This window comes from Toxotes jaculatrix, chromosome 18 (genome assembly GCF_017976425.1).
Source record: "Toxotes jaculatrix isolate fToxJac2 chromosome 18, fToxJac2.pri, whole genome shotgun sequence".
NCBI lineage: Eukaryota > Metazoa > Chordata > Actinopteri > Toxotidae > Toxotes > Toxotes jaculatrix.
The window spans coordinates 13,719,756-13,739,051 of record NC_054411.1 but is presented as its reverse complement, the minus strand read 5'-3'; the positions used below and the strand labels follow the sequence as shown (position 1 = coordinate 13,739,051).

Genomic DNA, 19,296 nt, shown 5'->3' with positions numbered 1-19,296 from the left:
AAATTAGATTACTACAAGGACAACTTTGATAATGTGATACCATGTCATTTATGAAACGATCAAACAAATCCCTGACACAAAGATTCGGATCATTCAGCCCCTGTAGATTGTAATACGTGCTGTAAAAACACGTCTCCACCCAGGTGTCGTCTCCTTCACCATAAAAAACCATGTAAGCAAACAAAACTCCCATCAGACACTTACAGACAATGCACTTTGGCAGCTGTCTGGAAGGATCTGTACCATCCAACCAACTGAAAAGACACAGTCTAAATTTCATTACTGTTGTATCTTTTAAGCACCTCAAGCTGGTTAAAAGCTTGTGTGATTTAGTTTTTTACCTTCTTTTAAAGACCAATCTAGCACTTAGTGTTTTTTAGACAGATACATGCTTCAAATATCAGTAGTTTCAAAGCCAGTGTTAGTTTTTTTTTTTTTCTCTTTTTTTAAATTAATTATTTGGCTTAATTATTTTTCATAAATAAAAAATAAATGGCAATAGATAAATTATTTCTGCATCAATACATCTCAGTTACAAATACTACATCACATACTAGATTGTCCTTCGACAGACAAAAAAAAAAAAAAAAAGAGCCTCTGTTCTGATTATTTCAGTTGCTCAGAGACGGCGTTTCATCACTGCATCAACACAACGATCTTTCTTCCATGTACTGAATTATAACATTTGGCAGCTTCAAATTAATCACTGTAGCTCCCCTCTTTGAGAGCAAATGCAGGCATCCTCCTGCCAACAGTAACTATCACTCATCATCCAACTACATGAGTGCAGGCATCCAGCCTTATAGTCACTTGCAGGCAAATCTTCAACAAGAAGCTCTTGAAACAGTGAGGTAAATTAAGGTAAATTAGGTTTTATGTAATCACCGTTTCCAGTGCATGTTGTGTCAGTGGCTTTTTTAATGAGCCCCAGTTCATTTGTTAGTCTTTCTGCTCTTGGTGGCGTTCATGTCACTCTTGGTCTTCTGCAGGCGGGAGAAGATCTCTTTGAACAGCGCCTTGTACTCTGGCGTGTTCTGGCTGAGCCGTTTGTCCACCTGCTCCACCTGCCTGCTGATTCCCTCCAGGGCCTCAGGAGTGGAGGGAGTTTGAGGGGGTGTGGGAGGCGTCGCAATGGCCCCGGATGTTGACGGCCCTGCGGAGGCCATGCTGTACTCCTTCATGGAGGGGTCCCTGGAGACGGGCCGTGAGGTCTGCACCCCAGCGTGGCACAGGCTCTCCTCGTGACGCCGGCACTTCCCCAGCAGCTCCTCATACTTCTCCAGCAGGGCGTGGTACTGCTCGTCCACCTCCCTCAGGATGGACATGCCCCGTTTGCGCACGCCGTTGGCATGGAGGGCGTAACTTCCCTGTCGTCTACCTGAAGCGTCGCGAGCTGAGATTGCATTCAGAGCTGTGTCGCTGCAGCTTTTCCTCACTGGGCCTCCCTGCTGTCCTGTGCCCCCTGCCTCTCCAGCGCCTCCTTCACCACCCTCCTCCAGCCCAGTGCTCACCTCTGGGGTGTCCGTCTCAGGGCCGTTGTTGAGCAGGGTCTCTAGGCCGTCTTCCATGTCCCCCATCAGACACATCCTGGACTTCCTCAGCTGCTGCATCTCCTGGAGCTCAGCCTCGAGCTCCTGAACACGCAACTGGCAGCCTTCTGCCCCTAAGAGAAGCTGTTCCAGGCGCTCAAACTCCTGCAGCACAGCAGCACACTCCCGCTCAGCGCTCTCCCTCTTGGACCGCTCCGTGGACATGGCTGAGCGCAGGGATGAGACGATGTCCCTCAGGCGCCCATTCTCTTCATCCACGGGCCGTGCCTCAGCCAGGTCAACGCTGCCCGGGTTGGCCAACAGGAAACCATCCTCATACCTGACAAAAAGATGTGTCACGTCACAAAACTGGAGCAGGGAACATGGGAATTGTTTCAAGGCATAATAAAACCGTCATGTGGTTTCACTAAAGACAGCAGTGACTACAGAAACAGTGATGTGCTTTTTTGTACTTGTGTGCTGTCCATTAGAAGACAAACTCCAAACAAACAGTTAGTCACCGTGGTGCAGTGCAGAGCTCTTTGAGGCAGGGGAAGGAGTGGACAGTCTTGCGTCGTTCCTTCTTCTCTCTGCGGACCCTCAGTTCTTCCAGAGTTCGCAGCTCCTCCACCCGACATGTCAGACTGTCCACCTGACTCTGCAAAGTCTCCATGGTGCCCGTCAACCTGTGCACACAGACACACACAGAAATGTTTGTCCTTGTGCTTGCTGGGTCATGATTGAAATGCCTTAATTCTCTCTTTTCTCTACATACCGTACTCCTAAAGCAACAAAGACTCTCACTCTTACAAGGCAAAGAATGTGAAGGAGCACATTTAGAGAGAACAAAGGCAGCCACTGAGAACTATTTTTAGCCTTTGGTCCAGTAATTTGATCTGTAAAGAACTTCAATCCCCTGATTATGCAAAAGTGTTACATGTGCTATATAGCTGCTGAGGTCATTTGTGCTTCCTTGGCCTCAAAACATCCCTTGACTTGATCTTGATCTGTAGGATCATACCTGTTAAAACACATTTTTACACAGTGGAGAGCAGAACCCGAGATGGTGTAAATGTGGATCACCTGTCTATTTTCTGCTGCGAGGCCTTGCTCTCCAGCACCAGTTTCTCGTTGGTGATCTCCAGCTCTCTGGCGGTCACGTCCAGCTGCTCGTACACCTTGGCGTGCTGCTCGTTCATCTCCCTCAACATTTCCAACTGCTTGGACAGGTACTAAAAGGGAAACACGTTTAACGTTAAAATGAGTTGATCTGTGACTAAATACAGCTTCGGCAGTGGTTCCTAACCCGCGGTACTGTACTCCATGGGGTACATGATGTGTGGAGTCATTTTTCAGATCAACTTATTTTAAGTCACAAAAAAATGCCAAATAAATGCATGATTATTTATATGTGATTTAAATTTGTCTGCTTGGTTGTAAGGGAAATCTAACAGATACTGACACGTAACACAAAACAGACATTTGCCCTTTCCTGCAACATGCATTCATGACAGCAACAGACTCCTAAGTGTTTTTTGTGTGTCATGCGATTCCTTCAGAGTTGTGTGTGTCTGCAGCTGAGCACTCTCATCCTCAGCCAGGCTTCTGACTAATTAGGAGTCGAGTCTTAGAGCTGTGATGAGGTGACAGATTCAGTAATTTGCATATCATTTCATGTTCATAGGATAAGCCCTTCTGGTTCTCTCTTCTCTATTTTTTTTCTCTCTTTCTTCCAAACGCTCCACATTTTACGATAATTAGCTTGATACAAAATCAAGAGGAGCCAGTTCGTGCCAGATATGTCTTGTGCATGAAATCTGTTCGGATTGCACCAGCTTGAACATCCATAACACAAACAAGGAAGAAAAGTGTACCTCAATCTCTTGCACTTGCTCCTCATTGTTGATGTACATCTGCTGAAGGGAGTCCTCCAGCTCCTTGTTGCGTTCCAGGAGAGTCTTGCCCAGCTCCGCTGCCAAGTGCAGGTCTGACAGAAGCCAAGAGAGAGGGACAAATGTAAACAGCAGAGAACTGTGAAGAGTGTGGAGGACAGGAGCTCGCTGCACAGAGCTTTTGAGAGCTGCACTCACTGCAGCCAAGGTCAACATAACATGTTGGAAACCTCCCTGATCTGAAAAGCAAAACCTATATTAAGTCAGCTTAAGATGAGAAATGGAGAAAATTCTGTCCTTGAATCAGCCCTATAAGCTTCTGAGGCCCTAATTTTTCTGACCTGCTTCTCTCTCAAGATGACTTCATGAAAACCAAGATGTGAGAAAATGGCTTTGAATTCATCAGAAGATTCATATGTAAAGTTTTTTTTACAATTACTTCCATTGCTTCATAATGAATTGCAGCAAGCCTTGAAATGGAGCTACGGGCCTGCAAGAACAAGTATAACACGTTGAAAGAAGCCTTGCATATGCTGCTACAATGCTTCAGGCCACTGCCTTCAGTCTGCTTGAGCACAGATCATATTGACACAAACCTGCAGCCATCTGCACACCAGGAGCTTGAGCAGTGATAACACCGCAGAAGCCAGCCTCACAGTTGCTGATATTTTCCAACACAGCTTGAAACATACATTATTCACCTCCTTTGGTAGGAAAAAAAAAACAAAAACTAGCCGGACTGAGGAGGAGGAGGAGGAGAATCCCGCTGGCTCTGCATACTTGGAGCCCATAACAACACAGCACTGGAGGAGTGGTGGAAAGACGGGAAGGAACACAGAGCCACTGACACTGACTGGACGTGAATGCAGCCTTTCATCACCACAGAGTAGGGTGTGAGCCGTGACAGGAACACACACACGTGCATCATCTTTGGTGTAAAGCGCAAGGAACTCGATATAATTTACATGTATCCGTGTGTTAACTATGACACACATTCCAGTTTGCCTCGGTGGAGCAGGACTCCCTCCGTTTTATCTTAAATGATCAAGCTTAGTAGCTCACACTGCGCCCGCCTGTGTTGCTACATTTGCCTCCAGTGCTGCCGAGGGAGGCAGGGACAGGCTGTAATTTCCTGTTTCAACAATGCAGAACTGATAGCAGAACACTGGCCTGAACCACCGAGTGATAATGAGCTGAGTGAGAGTGCGTGAGGAGAGAGCGCAGCCGGCCTTCGCCCCCAGGTCCAACTCAGTCATAGCACTGTTTCTGCTCCTGAGGGCCGACACGTGCCGAGTCTTAGTTATGTAATTTCTCAAATGATGGGCACGGATGAGAGAGAGGCTGTGTTGAGGAAATATCAATCGCCTGGCACCTGATGACAAAAAAAAGGCTGTCACATCTGCTCAAAGCGTACTGATGATCCTGATCCTATGAGCTTCAGCACAGTCCTGGCACCTATCCACAGGTGTACATGGGTATGTGCTGTCTGCACACGCATCTCTGTGATGCTCTTTGATGTGTGAGCCCATCAGATGAGGCTGCAATAAAAACATGACATCACCACGCCCCGCCATGCCATCTGCCGAGACGCACTTCATATGTTTGCCGGATCATAATGAACACAGGGGTCACCACACAGCAGAGCTGGCAGGAGACGAGTTGCATAACAGCATCATTTCTGGGGCAAAATGATGCCCGACTGTGAGCGCATGCAGGATGACGTTCGTTTGGAGCAGCGATCTGACCCCAAAGCCTGAAATCTTTGATCCCCACTAAGGAGGTCTCGTCTGGGCCTCCCAAATCAGATCAACCCAGGGGCTTACTGACTTCAAGCTCAATGCTGAATAATGCTGAGATGAGATACACACTGCATGGCGACACACGCATACACAGATAGTGTACACACACAGCAATATCCACCTGCCTCTCTCCTGTCAGACTATGTACTATGCTATGATGAGACACAAAGCTGCTTTGCTTCTCTGGGTCAGCAGGTAATCAGGAGATGGGGTGATGTTGAGGCCGGCACTACACACACACACACACACACACACACACACACACACACACATCTCATCTTGCCTCTGAAATGCACTGCAAAACGAAAGTGCATCCATTTAAGTCATTACTGAGCAGGCTGATGATCACACACTGTATCACATTTCACATCAGTCAAAAAGGCAACATTAAGGTTACAGCAATGACAGCAGGCCTGTTTTGAAGTGATTCTTTGCACAAAAAAGAAAAATGTAACAAAATCAATCACTGTCCTTTTTGCTTTGGTTGAATTTTTCAGACAAAGGAGTGAACACGGGGGCTGGAGCCTGTTCCACTGTTGTGAGTATTTTCTTTCTTCAAAAAACTTCCACATTTACAAAATTCAGGAAATGTTCTGCATTCTTCTTCTTCCCACAATAGCCTGCTTGTTCTGACTTTTGGTAGACACACACACGCTATATCTCGCTACCTCCTCATAGATGATCTGTGCTTTCAAATCCCTCTATGTCACATCCAGTCTACCCCCAAAACTCAGCAGAGTCAATGTAAAGTGTTTGATAGATTTAAAAAAAAAAAAAGAAAAAGAAAAAGAAAGAGAGCAGTGCTAGGATGTAAATGTGGCCTTGCAAGGAAAGAGATGAAGCAGAGGCAACATTCACTCAGTCAGACAGCAGGACTATTCTGGGAAACACCACTGACAAGATCAAAATAATTGGCAGGGGAACACAGCAGAGACATGAAGGGCAGGCAGCTCAGGCTCCAGACTCAGTGAACAGGCGCAGACACAGACAGAGACTCGGGTTTTCAGTTTTGTGCACTCGAAATGTGTTTAACAATGGATGCAGCCTCCTCCTCCTCCTCCCTTCTTCCCATCCACCAACGCCCCCCCCTCCTGAATGCATCAATTTACCCAAAATCCAACCCCAGGGAACCAGAGATTGAGGATGGGGTTATTGTTACATTCTATGTCTCACCTTGCTCCAGGTCCCGGTGGTCGTACCACGGCTCCTCTTCCTCCGTGACAAACTCCTCCATCCTGCCTGCGCGAAGCATCGATGCTGATGAACTTCTTTCTCCACCTGCGATGTGATCTGCTAATTCGCCGACTGCTCGCCCGGAAGTGACAACAAACAACAGCAGCAGAGGCGCTGCTGCCTCCTCCTCCTCCTCCTCCTCCTCCCCAAGTGTGTAACCCTTTGAGGTAATTTACTTAAGGAGAAAATCCCGGCAGCGCACCTGCCTCCTGAACCATTCGCAGGTGTGGACGAATCCGAGCATCCGAGCGCTCAGACTTGCAGCCGGGAAATAAAACTGGATCAGCAGCTGGTTATAGGAGACCACGGCGTTTCTTCTGTATGTCTCATCAGTGTTTGATGTGCAGCAGCCCCCGCTCGCTGCTCACCCCAACGCTGCTTCTGCTTCTGCTGATGCGTTCAAGTGCAGTCGGAAATGCAGGCTGAAATGTGGGCACTATAACTCCCTATGCGGCTTGTTGTTTTATTACTGCAGCCTGAGACATCTGAAAACTAGTGAAGCTAAATGACTTGAAATCTCACCTTTATTAAACGTGATATAATAATGGTAATAATCATATCCCTCTGTTTGCAAGCCACATTATTTTTCATGTTAGGTCATTTGGACTTTACCTGACAAAGATGAGACAGCACTGTCAACTCATTACCTGCATTTAATACTGAGATGTGTCCCTGAGATGTGACACTACTCCAGAATCCTGGAGACACCACCAAATAATACGGCCATTTTTTTTCTCCTTTAGTGTAAACAACCCAAAAAAATGTTTACACTTCTTCTACTTCATTGTCTGAATGAAAGCGCATCAGAAGCCGGAAGTTACATAGAGCACCTGAAGGTGGCAAGTGGTAGAGGTGACGTCACCGTTTGTTTTACAGCGTCCCTGGCACCGACGTCGCCCCCCCCCCCCCCCCCCCCATTGCTCCAATAAGTTTACTGTAATTCTCGAATTGAAGACATAAGCAGTCATTAACACACAATAAGGGACGTCCCACACTGTGTTCGTCTGTTCCCATTCAGAATAAACTTTATTGTAAACATTCAGGAGCAAAGGGCAGAAAAACTATGGCTGTTCATACTCTCTACACAGTCAAGTCACTGTGTCCATCAATGCTTCAAGTACTCTTTGGGTTTTCCTCCTGTCAGTGGAGACAGAAACTGTGGCCTCTCACAGTCCTTACAGGCACTATAATAACTAAATAACATAGGTACATTTCCCTTATTGGAAACAATGTCACTATCCTTCAGCACAAAGTCTCCTTTTGCTAAAGCTAAGAGACAACCTCAGGATAAAAAACTGAATTTAGTTTAAATGAAAGAAAATACAAACGTGACAGTTTTCCATCATACAGTATCTGTCATTTCTATGTATCCTGCTTTCTGTTCTGCAATCCAGCAGCCAAAGACAAAATATGTAGCAGCAGTAAAAAGAAAGATCTATTACGCCCCCAAAACACCAAACAATCTGGTTTTATGTCAAACATTATAACATTGTTCCAGTGTTTTTGTATGCTTTATCCCTATTTACTTCAGAGTATGTGTACTTCACATTACTGTCAACCATTTCCACAATGTATTCTTAGTCTGTGATGGCATCGAGGCTCCGTGGAGGGAGATGTCAGTTGTTCTGTCCGCCCCTTTTGGTCCAGACTGAAATATCTAAACAGCTATTTGACAGACTGCCATGTCATGTGGTTCAGGCATTCATGGTCCCTAATAATTACCACGTACAGAGACTTGAAGCATGCTTTACTGCAGGTATAAGTGCAGACTGAAGAGTGCATTACCACAAAGGTTTCATACAGTATTCCCATATTATAGTGAACTGAAGTGTGATTGCTACCCATAGAAGAGTTAAAGAGTTATTTGTATCACTACTGTAGTAACTGTATGCTTTGGTCATCAGAAATGTAAAGTGTACAAAATCTAAAGTTAATGGGATGAAACATAAAGAGCACTTGTCATGTTAGTGTGCTACGTCAGTTCTCTCAGGCTGTAACAGTCCACATTTTATTGCTTGATTACTGACATAAACTACTGAAGCAGCAACCAGCCTGGAAAAAAAAGCAGAACTCTAGCAGCAAATGAACCATAAATCTTGTCAGTAGGCGTCTGTGACAAAGCCTGAGATCACAGGAACAAGAGGCACTGACTAAGAGGAAGGGTCTGATCCTAAAAATGGCTATGTTTCCTTTCCCATCATTCTGTGTTCTCTGTGGTTTTACAGCTGTGTGGTCTTTTAAGGTGCTTCCAGTCCGCCTCGCTCTCACAGCGCTGGACTCTGCTGAAGAACTTTTTGATGAGAGCTTTGGCTTCTGCTTTAACTGTGGACACAGAGACGAGAGTTTGAAAACAGCCCACTGTTTGTGGCAATGCAAAGCTGGGGTATTGTTTATTATTTTTTAATGACTTATCAGATGTTGACCTTGGCCTTTTCCCCGACTCCTTCCTTCTGCAAGAAGGTGAGACAAGTAGCGAGCGAAGGACTTGAACAGCTCCTACAACCAATGAAAAAAAAAAAAACAAACAGCTGTGAGTTCATCAGCAAACAAGTCAAACGTGTCGCTGCTGCAGACATTAAATGATAATTGCCTCTCCCACCTTGGTGGCAAATTTTCCCTGAGTGTAAAAAGGGTCCAGATAGCGGACCACGATATCTGCCGCCTCCTTCAGCGTCACTGGCTTCGGAGGCTCGTTCACCGGGTGCAGGGCCCTCTCCTGCACGTTAGGGTCAAAGGTCACCCTTCTGCGGCTGCTGCCTGAGACCCGGCTGCGCTTCGCTGGAGGAGACGAGTCTCCGCTGGCTTTCATATCATCTGTCAACTGGATGTATATGTATCATCATCAGTTACTGTACAGGACATAAATCTTATGATTGGACAAAAGCAGACACCTACCTCTTGAATTAGAGGGGGTTTAGCTTCTTCCTCTAGTTTGTTTTGTCTGTGTGAGGGGTAAAAAATTATGTTAGAGTTGAAGAGAGCAAAGGATTCTTTAAATGGTGAACTTATTCTTTAACAGACCTCATATCCTCTTTAGATGTGTCTTGAACCTGCTTCAGCCCCGAAGTCTCTGTCTTCGTTTCGTCTTTGTCGTCATCTATAACTATGACTTTCTTTTGACTTTCTTCTAGGATCACATCTGCAGTTTCTGATTCGACAGGACTGTTCTCTACAGCTTCCACTGTCACAGGTGAGTGGTCCCACTGGGTTGTGTTTTCTTCAGGGACCAGAGTGGTAGTTCGATTTAATGTTGCATTAAGTCCCCCCAACGTCTCTGGCTTCTCCTGGCTTTTATCTGTTGTCTGTTTCTTCGCAAAGTACTGGGAAATGTTGCGGGAACTCTTTGCCGCTTCCGCCAGCTTCTGCTGCTTCTTGCTCAGGGCTTTGCCCCCCTTTGTCGGGCTGTTCATGGATGCAGCGACTGCATTTGCCTGGGCTCTGATGGATGATGTTAAAGATGTGTCTGTGTTTGCCTCGATTATTCTCTCCTTGTTTCCTTTGACAGACGACTCTACAGATCCTCCCAAGCTGTCATTGTAAAACCCACCACCCTGTGACCCTCTGTTTGAAACTGTGTCTAACGTGGAGGACTTCAGCAGATCCTTGGCAGTCTGGATGGGGTTGGATGAGCCCCTCTGGCCTGCCCCTTTCCTCTTACGCTTTAGCTGGAGGAATAATGGAAAAGCAAATACAATGTTTATATCTCAATGATAGTCTGAAACCACAAGAATCCACAATTATATCTTGAAAACTAGCTAAAGGAAGAGTTTACTGAAGTGATCTTACAGAGTAGATTTCAGATGCAGATGTAAATCCCTGCAGCTCCCCAGAAACGGATGAAGAAGAGGAGGAGGATGCTTCTGCTTTGAGTTCAGACTCAATTTCCCTGGATTCACTGCCACTGTTGGTCTTGTCACTCTCTCCTCTTTCTCCTCCAGCTGAGGGATGTGCTTTCTTAATCTCTGACACCTTCAGAATAAGAGATGTGTTAGGCACGTGTCTTCCTTATATCAACAGCAGAACGGTCGGGAGTTACCTTCTTTAGAACAGCAGCTTTGTACAAGTTGGAGGACTTGCTGCTCTTGAAGACCTCATGTTCAATATCCACCGCCACGGACAGAGTGTCACAGCTGAGAGATGGAGAGGAGATTTATAACAATGTAAGCTGTTAACTTTCTGCAGAAAATGTACAAGAAAGATGTTTGAAACATGGGCGTGCATAATTACCTGAACATATCTTCTGCCCTCTGGTGGCCTTGTAACGCCTCTTCCAATAGGCACAAGCAGTGCTCTCTGGCCTGAAATACAAAGTTTAATAACTGTGGTAAAATAAATGCTCTGTGATCACATCAGTATGTTGTAGCTGCATTCATCATTAACCAATGCAGAAGTGACAGAAACTGAGGCTGAAGATTCCCACTGTTACTGTTCAAAATGCCATAAATTGTAATTAACATTATTTTATTTTCATCTGCTTCTCCTTTTCTTTGCTTAAGTGTTGTGTACACACTGTTATTTACAGCAGTGGTGTTGTATTGCTCAGTTGACACACTGGCTCCACCGTCTGCCTTCACATCTCATGATACACGATGAGTCACTGAATTCCTGTAGACGTGTTAATGAATGCAGCAGGTATGAGGAATGTGCTTGAGGGCGCTCCAGTGCTCTGTTGTACCTTTACAGTGAGCTTGGGGATCCTCTGGCTGCTGGCCTCTCTGAGTGGGCAGTCAGCATCTGCACGGAAGGACACACGCCGGTTATGTGACAGTACACAACAGCGTGAATGTTCATTCATAATTATTTTCTTCTTTATTGACACTACCTGGGGGAACAAACTCTTCCCTCTGACCGTCAGTTCCCTGAAGAGACACGAGCACAGACAGAAGTTAGTAGTTAGTTCTACATATTCCACTCAAACAAAGAAGCTTCCAATCAAAGCGCATATCTGATGTTTATGCGTTTTTTGTTTAGCGAAGTGACACAGTGGCTCTAATTGTGAAAGTTTTTCGAAAATAAGCATTAAAGTGTCCATAGAATATTCCTAACCCAGTCCTCCAGAATAAGCATCTGTCTATACTTATGTTCAGTGTGGCTCAGTCAGACTTTATGCAAGATGTGGCTACCACACATGCTGCCATCCTCCAAGCCTGTAAGAGGCTGGTATTTATATATTTTTAGTGTAGCATCACATTAACCTGCTAATTCCCCCTCAGTGTCATTAGTATTTAAATGTAGTTCTTAGTGGTGAAGTGACGAGGGTCTCCTTAATTTCCATTACGATCATCACCTCTTTGTTGTTGTTTTTTGTTCTGTTTCTAGTATGTTGCAATTTGATGTTCCTGTTTTCAGTGGTGCTGTGTTGTAAACCGTTTGGCCAACCTCCACTTGGAGCTGCTGAGGAATAGCTTTCCTTCACTGCTGTGCCAGTTCCATTGAACATGTGGGAACAATTTACTACAAGCTGCACTTACAGGGGCCCCAACAGCCCCCTGCCTTTCTGCCGCCCACAGCTGGCAAACAGATGTACAGACGCACAGTGCAAACTGTGTATGGTGCTGTTTGTCTAGTTAAGAGAGAGTTTACATTTCTTTAAAAAGAACAGGAGTTTGTGTGTGTTGGTTGTGATGATCCACCTTCCGTAGGTTCATCTGCTTCTTGAAGAGTTCAGAAAACTCCTTTTTTCTCTTTATTGATTCATCTTCGCTATTGCCGGCTTCCCCTTCATCGTACCTACAAGGTGTAACATCAGTGTTAGTCTACCGGTTCGGCATTACATTACACTGGATCCACAGTGCAGGAGTGTGACATCTAAAATCAAATCAAAATTCCAGTAAATGTCACTAAAATTGTCCTGCCTCTCAAAGCCGTAGCCTTTCTTTCCTCCTTCGTAAACATCCGGCTGGAACCCGAATGGTCCTTTGGGCTCTTTGCTCTGAGCTGCCACAGTCTTGGTGCTGAGGGCGGCCGCTCTCTCCAGCTGGGCTCGTACAGCTTTAGGGTTACGGCAGTAGTCACAGGAGCCAGCACAGTTTGGCGTCTTGTCCCCAAAGAACTTGGAGATGATAGCGTGACGACAACTGTAGAGTAGATGAGACGCGCTGTGTATTAGAACCTAAACACATGTAAGGACAGGCAAGTGATACAGCTCCTGCAAGCTGGAATAAATTAGAAAAACAGATGTGAGCCAATCTGAAGTTGGCTGCACGTTAGAGTTTGCATTTAAATGACGAACACAGATGATGTTTTTGTGCACACAACAAACACCTAGCCACCATACACAAGCTGTTTGGAGAGGCTATCTAGTGCATGATTGATCTGTTAGATGTTGTGTAACCATCACACACTAACCATGATCAATATTTCTTTTATGAAATAAGCCAAACAGGGCTCCCTTGCCACATGACATAAAAACTGTGGCTGGCAATCACAACAATAAAGCTAATAGACACTGAGCTATTAACTTCGGTACTTCTTGATGTACTGATATCAAGAATGCATTAGAGCAAATTAAATCTTTATTTGGGAAGTGATTTTCAGTCTTATATTCCTACACATTGTGGGTTTTGGGATACACAACTCATATCCATTTCTAAAAAGAGCTCACCTTCTCCCTGGATGTTTTGTTTTGTTTTGTTTTTTCTAAAATCCCTGCTTTACATGTCCTTGTTTCCACTCTTTTTATCAAAAGGCCCCACACTCCTGTATCAGATCCAGTATTATGTAACAGCCAATATTCACACCACAACCACTCACAGTGTTTGGGAAGCAGCTCATTAGACAAGCCACTTCAACAACATTCAAACTACCTTGCTGGAAATGGAAACGCTGTCTCCACAGCCATGAAAGAGAGAGCAGCAGTCTCACCAAAGGAGGTGGGGAAAGACAGAGAGGCACACAAAGAGCCTGTGAAGCAACAGTCACTCCCAGGCAGGACTCTCAAAGAGAAAACAGCCTTGGAAGCAGGCAACCTAAAGTAAGGAGCACTGTCAAACGGCACAGCAGATAACTACTCTACTTGTCATCAAAAAAAAAAGAAGACGAAAACAAGCCTGAGGACCACACTAAGGAAAGAGCAGAAGAAAAGGCTCAAAAGGAAGGAAAAGGTCAAAAAGGAGTGTGAAGGACAACAGAGGAGCAGTGAATTGGATTTGTTTTTGTGTCATCTCACTTTTCTTCAACTCCACATGCAGACTGTCATCTATACCTAAGAAATTACCCTTCCCAACCCTAATCTTGACCTGACTGCTAATCTCAGGCAGCGTCTGTGTACCTCCTCCTCTGGGTGACGTACTGCACGTTCCAAACTACAAACTAACACACCGACAAGATAGACACTTCGGCTGGTTGCTGGGAAAGTGTCATGCTCATCACCGTCTCCTCCTCATCCAGGGATCTGCTTACTTCTGTTTTGTAGTTCCTGCCAGTTAGACTGGGCTTGGCTGAGTGTGCGTTTGAAAACAAGAGACTCTTACAGGTAAGTGCCTTTCACTGTGAGTGAGAGTGTCTGTGTGTTTGCGAGATGAAGCACCTGAGAAATGCTGCATGCTGGGAAGAATGAGAAGAATGTGTTCAAAAATTCAGACTTGTTATGTGAAAAGGAAATTTAAAATAGTCTGCTTTAAAATCAGGAGGTGGGGTAACTCTGTAGTTCCACAGTGTCACTGTGGCATTTTGACAACTTGTCTAAGAAATTTCTCGCTGTTTTAACGCAACCTGTAAATGATCATGTTTATCATTAAACCCAACACAGGGTTAAAGGGTTTTTCTGAAAGGGTTAATGTGGAAAAGTCTGAAATGGGGCCAAATAATGAAAAGTGAGATAAAAAGGCAAATGTCCACATATTTTTTTTCCTGCAGATTTTAAGTATGAATTTAATATTTAATGATGGATTTAAACAAGGTCTAAAATGAACACCCACCAAGTGGTGACTGTGCAAAAATGTTATCAATCAGAATCATCTGCCCCAATAGCTAACTTTATAAAATGATAAGAGTTTTGGTTTCTGTTTCTCTTTTGGTGTCTTAAAAAGTGAAAACTACACTTAAAAAAGCTCGTTGGTGTGAATGTTGCTGCACTTTAACACAAAAACAAAACACAAGCCTGACAGAGTGTAAAATTGGTGTAAAGTGGCTGTTACAATGTCCCAATATCATGAACTAAAATTTCCAGCTGACGGAATGATGCAAAACAATACATCAGACCTTAAAACAATATTTAGACATTTTTGGAAATATGTTTATTCACTTTCTTACTGTAGGTTAGCTTAGTTCAGCAGAGCTAACAGCTCGGAAGGCACAACGACTAGTAAGAGGTCATTGTGCCTTCCCCTGTTTCCATTCTTTAAGCTAAGCTAACGCTACTGACCGAAACATTTGGCAAGAAATAATTAATCCTATTTCCCCAAATGTAGAACTATTCCTTTAACAATGTGATGAACTTTATTATATAATGTTTGTGGCTTCCAAAGCCAGCAGCTGAGCCCACTTATTGTCACACCCATATATTGTCACACCCATTTCATTTAGCACAAAGCACAAGAGTAAATCACATGTAACTTGACACTTCTACACCAGCCATTAAGGCCACATTTTATCATTATAAACATATTAGTGACTGTACACATTAAACACAACAGGACAAGTGTATAGAGACTCTTCAACGGTTCAACAAAGAGATGGACCCTGTTTTGCTTTGTTTTCCTTTTGTTGTGTTGTTTTGCAGAAAGCCTGTTAACCTATTAGCTATGCTGAACACCCTGAACCACCAGCACCATCCCCTGTATCATTACCCGGACTCACTCTGAGACACACTCTTGGCTGGAAACACAACATGCTTTACATCTGTTCACTGCCAGGCAGTAAAACTCTCACTGTGATCCTCCCACTTTCCCTCTTTAAATCACAAAACCACAGGTTGAGAAACTGTTAGGCAACACTTAATCATGTTCACAAACAGCAGAAAATTTTGTGTTTGTGTCAACACACCAGCGATGCCATCTTACCCTCTCAGGGTTTCAGCGACAAGCAACAGGAGTTATATCCTGATGAAACTAAACACACGTAAATAAACCAGCTACTGTGTAAACCAAATTCATGCTTGACCTTTTCAGTGTAAATATATCCACCCCATCTCTGCCTTCTCAACAGGATGGATGTCCAAGAAGAGATGAGGAATTATCTGAACAGGATATGGGTTAAGTTGCAGGGTTTGCCCAGAGCCGACAGCATAGAGCTGGGAACCTTCGTCATCATGTTAACCTTCATGTGTGAGTGTCAGCTTTTTTCTGTTACTGTTTTTCTGTACTGTTTAAGACTGAGCTGATCATGATGCTGCTGATTTTCTTTCCCGCAGTTGTGGTTCTGCTCATGATAGTGCTGGCCTGTGCAGCCTGCTGCTGCTGTCGCAAGACCGAGACAAAGGGATCGAACGTCTGAGCAAATGTGCTCCACACAAGGAGAATTATTTACAAAGGCAAGCTCTGGATATTTTACTCCCACCTCAGGCATCTAAGCGCAGGAGATGCTGCGCGCACACACACAAAAAAATAAGAAAAACACAAGACCAGGCTTTCTCTGCAGGTCTCTCAAGCCCCATGAATTCTGCAGAATCATAGAAAAGTCCTGCCATGGTTGTAGTAATGTAATTCATAGATAGACATTCAGGATCTATTTCAGTGGAGCCTCATACAGGGTGTGTTCAATGGCACTGGAGAGACCCAACCCTTGAAAAACAAAGCTGACAAACACAGAGAGGGATGTCCTGACTGACTGCCAGACACACCTGCCGAAGCTGCCAGGTTTTCAGGAGTATCCACATTCCATGGAGCATCCCTGCTTTGTACAGGGCAACAGCACTGCCTCTGACCTGAGGAAAAGGCATGGCCTGCCCCAGATGAGATTGCAACTTTGATAATGCAAAAATAATACGCAGAATATGTGTGCTAAAAAATATGCTGAATAATTTTTATAAAACTGCAGAGAATCAACAGTGAAGCACAACTGGGGAAAGCCAAATTAGTTTGCTAATGTTTTTCTAAACCTGACCATGTGTCATTCTTAAGGAATGAGATTTGGCAGTCAGACTTGGAGTTAGGTAAGATCCTCCTAAGGGGGAAGCTGTTTTTAAACCTGAAAGTGTTCCTTGACAGACTAGACAACAAAGCATAAAGAGAGATCAAGTCTGCCCTCTGCTGTACACAAACTGAAACAGCATGTACATAATGAAAGCTATGTTTTATGTGTGAACCTGCATGTTGTATATGTGTGAATGAGCAAAGACATTACGTATCAATGTAATGCTTTGACTTCACACTTTACTCCTTACTCTGAAACATTAAACAAAGAGTGATTAGCTTGTGTGCACTCGTGTTCACTTACCCTTCTTGCTCACAGAACGACACCATGGCTTCAAAGTCCTTAATGGCTGCTTTGTCTGACTCCTTTGCAGAGCCACGTTTTTCCTATAAACAAGTTGTTCAGAGATGTTCACAACCCTGACATTAATCTGAACGCTAACATTCTGAGTCTTCTGGTGCTGTGCTGACCTGTCTGCGGGCAACCTCCTGGTGGATGAGGAAGTTAAGCTGCTCCTTATCTCTAGGGGAGTAGTATGTCCGACAGGAGGAAGGCAGTCCATCTCTCCCTGCTCGCCCAGACTCTTGGTAGTAACTGGCCAGAGACTTAGCGATGTTCCAATGAGCCACAAACCTGTGGAATTATCAAAAACATCAGCATATACAAACTTAAATACTGTAGCAACTACAACATTGTACAGTAAAAACCTACAGCCTCACCTGACACTGGCCTTGTCTACTCCCATACCAAAGCTGATGGTGGCTACAATAACCAGCACCTTCCCCTGCATCCACTCATTCTGGACCTCTGTGCGATCTCCTGCTTTCAGCCCTGTAAAAGCAGAACACTTGATCCCATACCCTCGCATTTTCTAATCCTACGTATACTTAGAAGAAAAATGCTCTTACCTGCATGATAAGGCTTGGCCAAGACTCCAAGCTTGGTCAGCTGGTAAGCCACAGTTTCACAGCCCTCCCTGGTCCGACAGTAAACAATCCCACAACCCTGTTCACAAATTTCAGATAGTGTGAGGAAGCCAGCAGTCCCAGGGAAAATATTACCAGCCAAAACTGACTATTACTCTTCTGCATCGAACAAGACTTTAATGTTATTAAATGTTATTAAATGTTATTAAGCTCCTTCTTGTCCCACTGCACACCCAATACTCAAAATAAACTGTAGGAAGTATGTTTGTTACATATCACAGCTCAGTTGTTGTTGGCACAATCCATTTGTTTTTGTGTGCTCTCATATTTTAATATTTTTGAGGATTTTTTGAACTTCAAACGCCAGTGAATGAGGGCTAAGCAGATGGTGATATATCATGTAAGAGAAAAGGAGTGGAGACACTCACAGAACCCCAACACCTCACAGAGTCCAGTCCACTGACCTGTTCATTAGGCCCGCTGCCCAGTGACAGCGCCTTCTTAATAAAGGCATGGAGGTGGACGTATGGGTTCGGCAGCAGCTCCCTGAAGATCACGTCATAGTGCAAGTTACTGCGAAAAACAGGTGTAACAAAAGATAGTGGCATGCGTAGCCTCAGGGACTGAGCAATGTCCTCTTGAACATTCTTGGGTGCCGTCGCTGTCAGGGCCAAGCAGGGAACTTCAGGCAAGCGAGCGCGCAGCTCACCCAGTTTGAGGTAGTCCGGCCTAAAATCGTGGCCCCACTGGGAGACGCAGTGAGCCTCGTCCACGGCCAGGTAAGACAACAGGCCACGGGAGCACAGGCCTGTCAGGCAGGGCTGGAATGAGGGAGAGGCCACCATCTCTGGAGTGATGTAGAGCAGCTTCAGCTTCGGGCTGCTGCTCTCCAGGTCGGTCAGGATGAGACGACGCTCGCCTGCAGGGAGCTTGGAGTTGATGGAGCAGGCGGGGATGTTGAGCTCCTTCAGGTGGTGCACCTGGTCCTGGAGAGAAACATAGGAAAGAAGTAACACTCAATGTGCGTCTGAAGGGTTTGCATAAAAGTGCTAAAGCCAAAGACGGAGACTGACCTGAATGAGAGCGATGAGCGGGGATATAACCAGAGTGATACCCTCTGCCAGCACTGCAGGCAGCTGGTAACAGAGGGACTTTCCTGCTCCAGTGGGCATGCACACAAACACATCCCTGTCACCTACACACAAACAACACATTACTGTCACGTGGCATGCTCTCCCTGACATGGACAACACTACCTGTGAGAGACAATTCACACCCAGCGTTATGTTTTAAACGTAAGTGAAGTTTCCTTGTTGCTATAAGCCAGCTAACAACAGCTAATTAGCACTGAGCTACAGAAACTCACAGAGCAGATACACAGACTTCTGGCGGACTCACCTCTGATGACTGCTTTCACAACATCTTCCTGTAGTTTAGACCTGAAGCTGTCGAACCCAAAATGGGTTTTTAAAGCCTGTTTTAAACTTGTTGTCATTGTGTTATGTGAACCTCTCCGGCGTCGTCGCACACCGATGACATCATCAGCGTCGTTCAAATGTCTGAGACCCAAAAATAACTGTGAAATCAAATAATATAAAGTCCTGCATTTTACATTTTTACACCAAGTTTTATCAACAATATTTCCCATGTGTAAAAGTACCGCAGAATGATCGCTTTCAGAGAGTGAAATAGATTTCAGTGGATTACTATTACTATTACTGATTAATTAACATGTAAGCAGCATTTTAATGCTGTTGCTGGTCGAGGTGGAGCTGCTTTTAACGGCATCATACACTGTTGGGTGGTTTAATTTATTATGATTCAGCATATTTAAGAAGATAGT

The 19,296-nt window shown here is 44.7% G+C and overlaps 2 protein-coding genes and 2 long non-coding RNA genes across 4 annotated transcripts; 2 read left to right on the top strand and 2 right to left on the bottom strand.

Annotated features, from left to right (window-relative positions):
- Positions 1-801: 801 nt before the first annotated feature.
- cdr2l (cerebellar degeneration-related protein 2-like) lies at positions 802-6,518 on the bottom strand. The gene is made up of 5 exons (XM_041063298.1): positions 6,394-6,518; positions 3,404-3,516; positions 2,613-2,761; positions 2,051-2,215; positions 802-1,869 (listed from the first exon to the last, which is right to left on the bottom strand). The coding sequence occupies exons 1-5, from the start codon at positions 6,470-6,472 to the stop codon at positions 933-935; spliced, it is 1,443 nt and encodes a 480-aa protein (XP_040919232.1). The 5' UTR covers positions 6,473-6,518; the 3' UTR covers positions 802-932.
- LOC121198922 lies at positions 2,927-10,092 on the top strand. The gene is made up of 4 exons (XR_005896392.1): positions 2,927-5,758; positions 6,404-6,620; positions 9,585-9,643; positions 9,959-10,092. It is a non-coding gene; the product is annotated as an uncharacterized LOC121198922 (long non-coding RNA).
- recql5 (RecQ helicase-like 5) lies at positions 8,184-18,981 on the bottom strand. The gene is made up of 19 exons (XM_041063297.1): positions 18,852-18,981; positions 18,527-18,648; positions 17,918-18,439; positions 17,436-17,532; positions 17,247-17,358; positions 16,998-17,160; positions 16,831-16,913; positions 12,309-12,530; positions 12,087-12,183; positions 11,276-11,312; positions 11,129-11,187; positions 10,681-10,751; positions 10,490-10,583; positions 10,240-10,422; positions 9,475-10,118; positions 9,349-9,394; positions 9,053-9,274; positions 8,877-8,949; positions 8,184-8,775 (listed from the first exon to the last, which is right to left on the bottom strand). The coding sequence occupies exons 1-19, from the start codon at positions 18,946-18,948 to the stop codon at positions 8,651-8,653; spliced, it is 3,069 nt and encodes a 1,022-aa protein (XP_040919231.1). The 5' UTR covers positions 18,949-18,981; the 3' UTR covers positions 8,184-8,650.
- On the top strand, positions 13,288-16,804 carry LOC121198921. Its single transcript, XR_005896391.1, has 3 exons — positions 13,288-13,927; positions 15,601-15,719; positions 15,806-16,804. It is a non-coding gene; the product is annotated as an uncharacterized LOC121198921 (long non-coding RNA).
- Positions 18,982-19,296: the final 315 nt, after the last annotated feature.

What these genes read in the sequence shown, in the direction of transcription:
- cdr2l (XM_041063298.1), bottom strand. Translation starts at nt 6,472, where the DNA reads ATGCTTCGCGCAGGCAGGATGGAGGAGTTTGTCACGGAGGAAGAGGAG. An exon ending in TCGCAGCAGAAAATAGACAG is followed by an intron (nt 2,216 to 2,612) that starts GTGATCCACATT and finishes CTGTGTGCACAG; the next exon opens with GTTGACGGGCACCATGGAGA. An exon ending in GAGCTCTGCACTGCACCACG is followed by an intron (nt 1,870 to 2,050) that starts GTGACTAACTGT and finishes TCTTTTTGTCAG; the next exon opens with GTATGAGGATGGTTTCCTGT.
- recql5 (XM_041063297.1), bottom strand. Translation starts at nt 18,948, where the DNA reads ATGACAACAAGTTTAAAACAGGCTTTAAAAACCCATTTTGGGTTCGAC. An exon ending in AAAGGCTACGGCTTTGAGAG is followed by an intron (nt 12,184 to 12,308) that starts GCAGGACAATTT and finishes TACACCTTGTAG; the next exon opens with GTACGATGAAGGGGAAGCCG. An exon ending in GGAAGAGTTTGTTCCCCCAG is followed by an intron (nt 11,188 to 11,275) that starts GTAGTGTCAATA and finishes CCTTCCGTGCAG; the next exon opens with ATGCTGACTGCCCACTCAGA.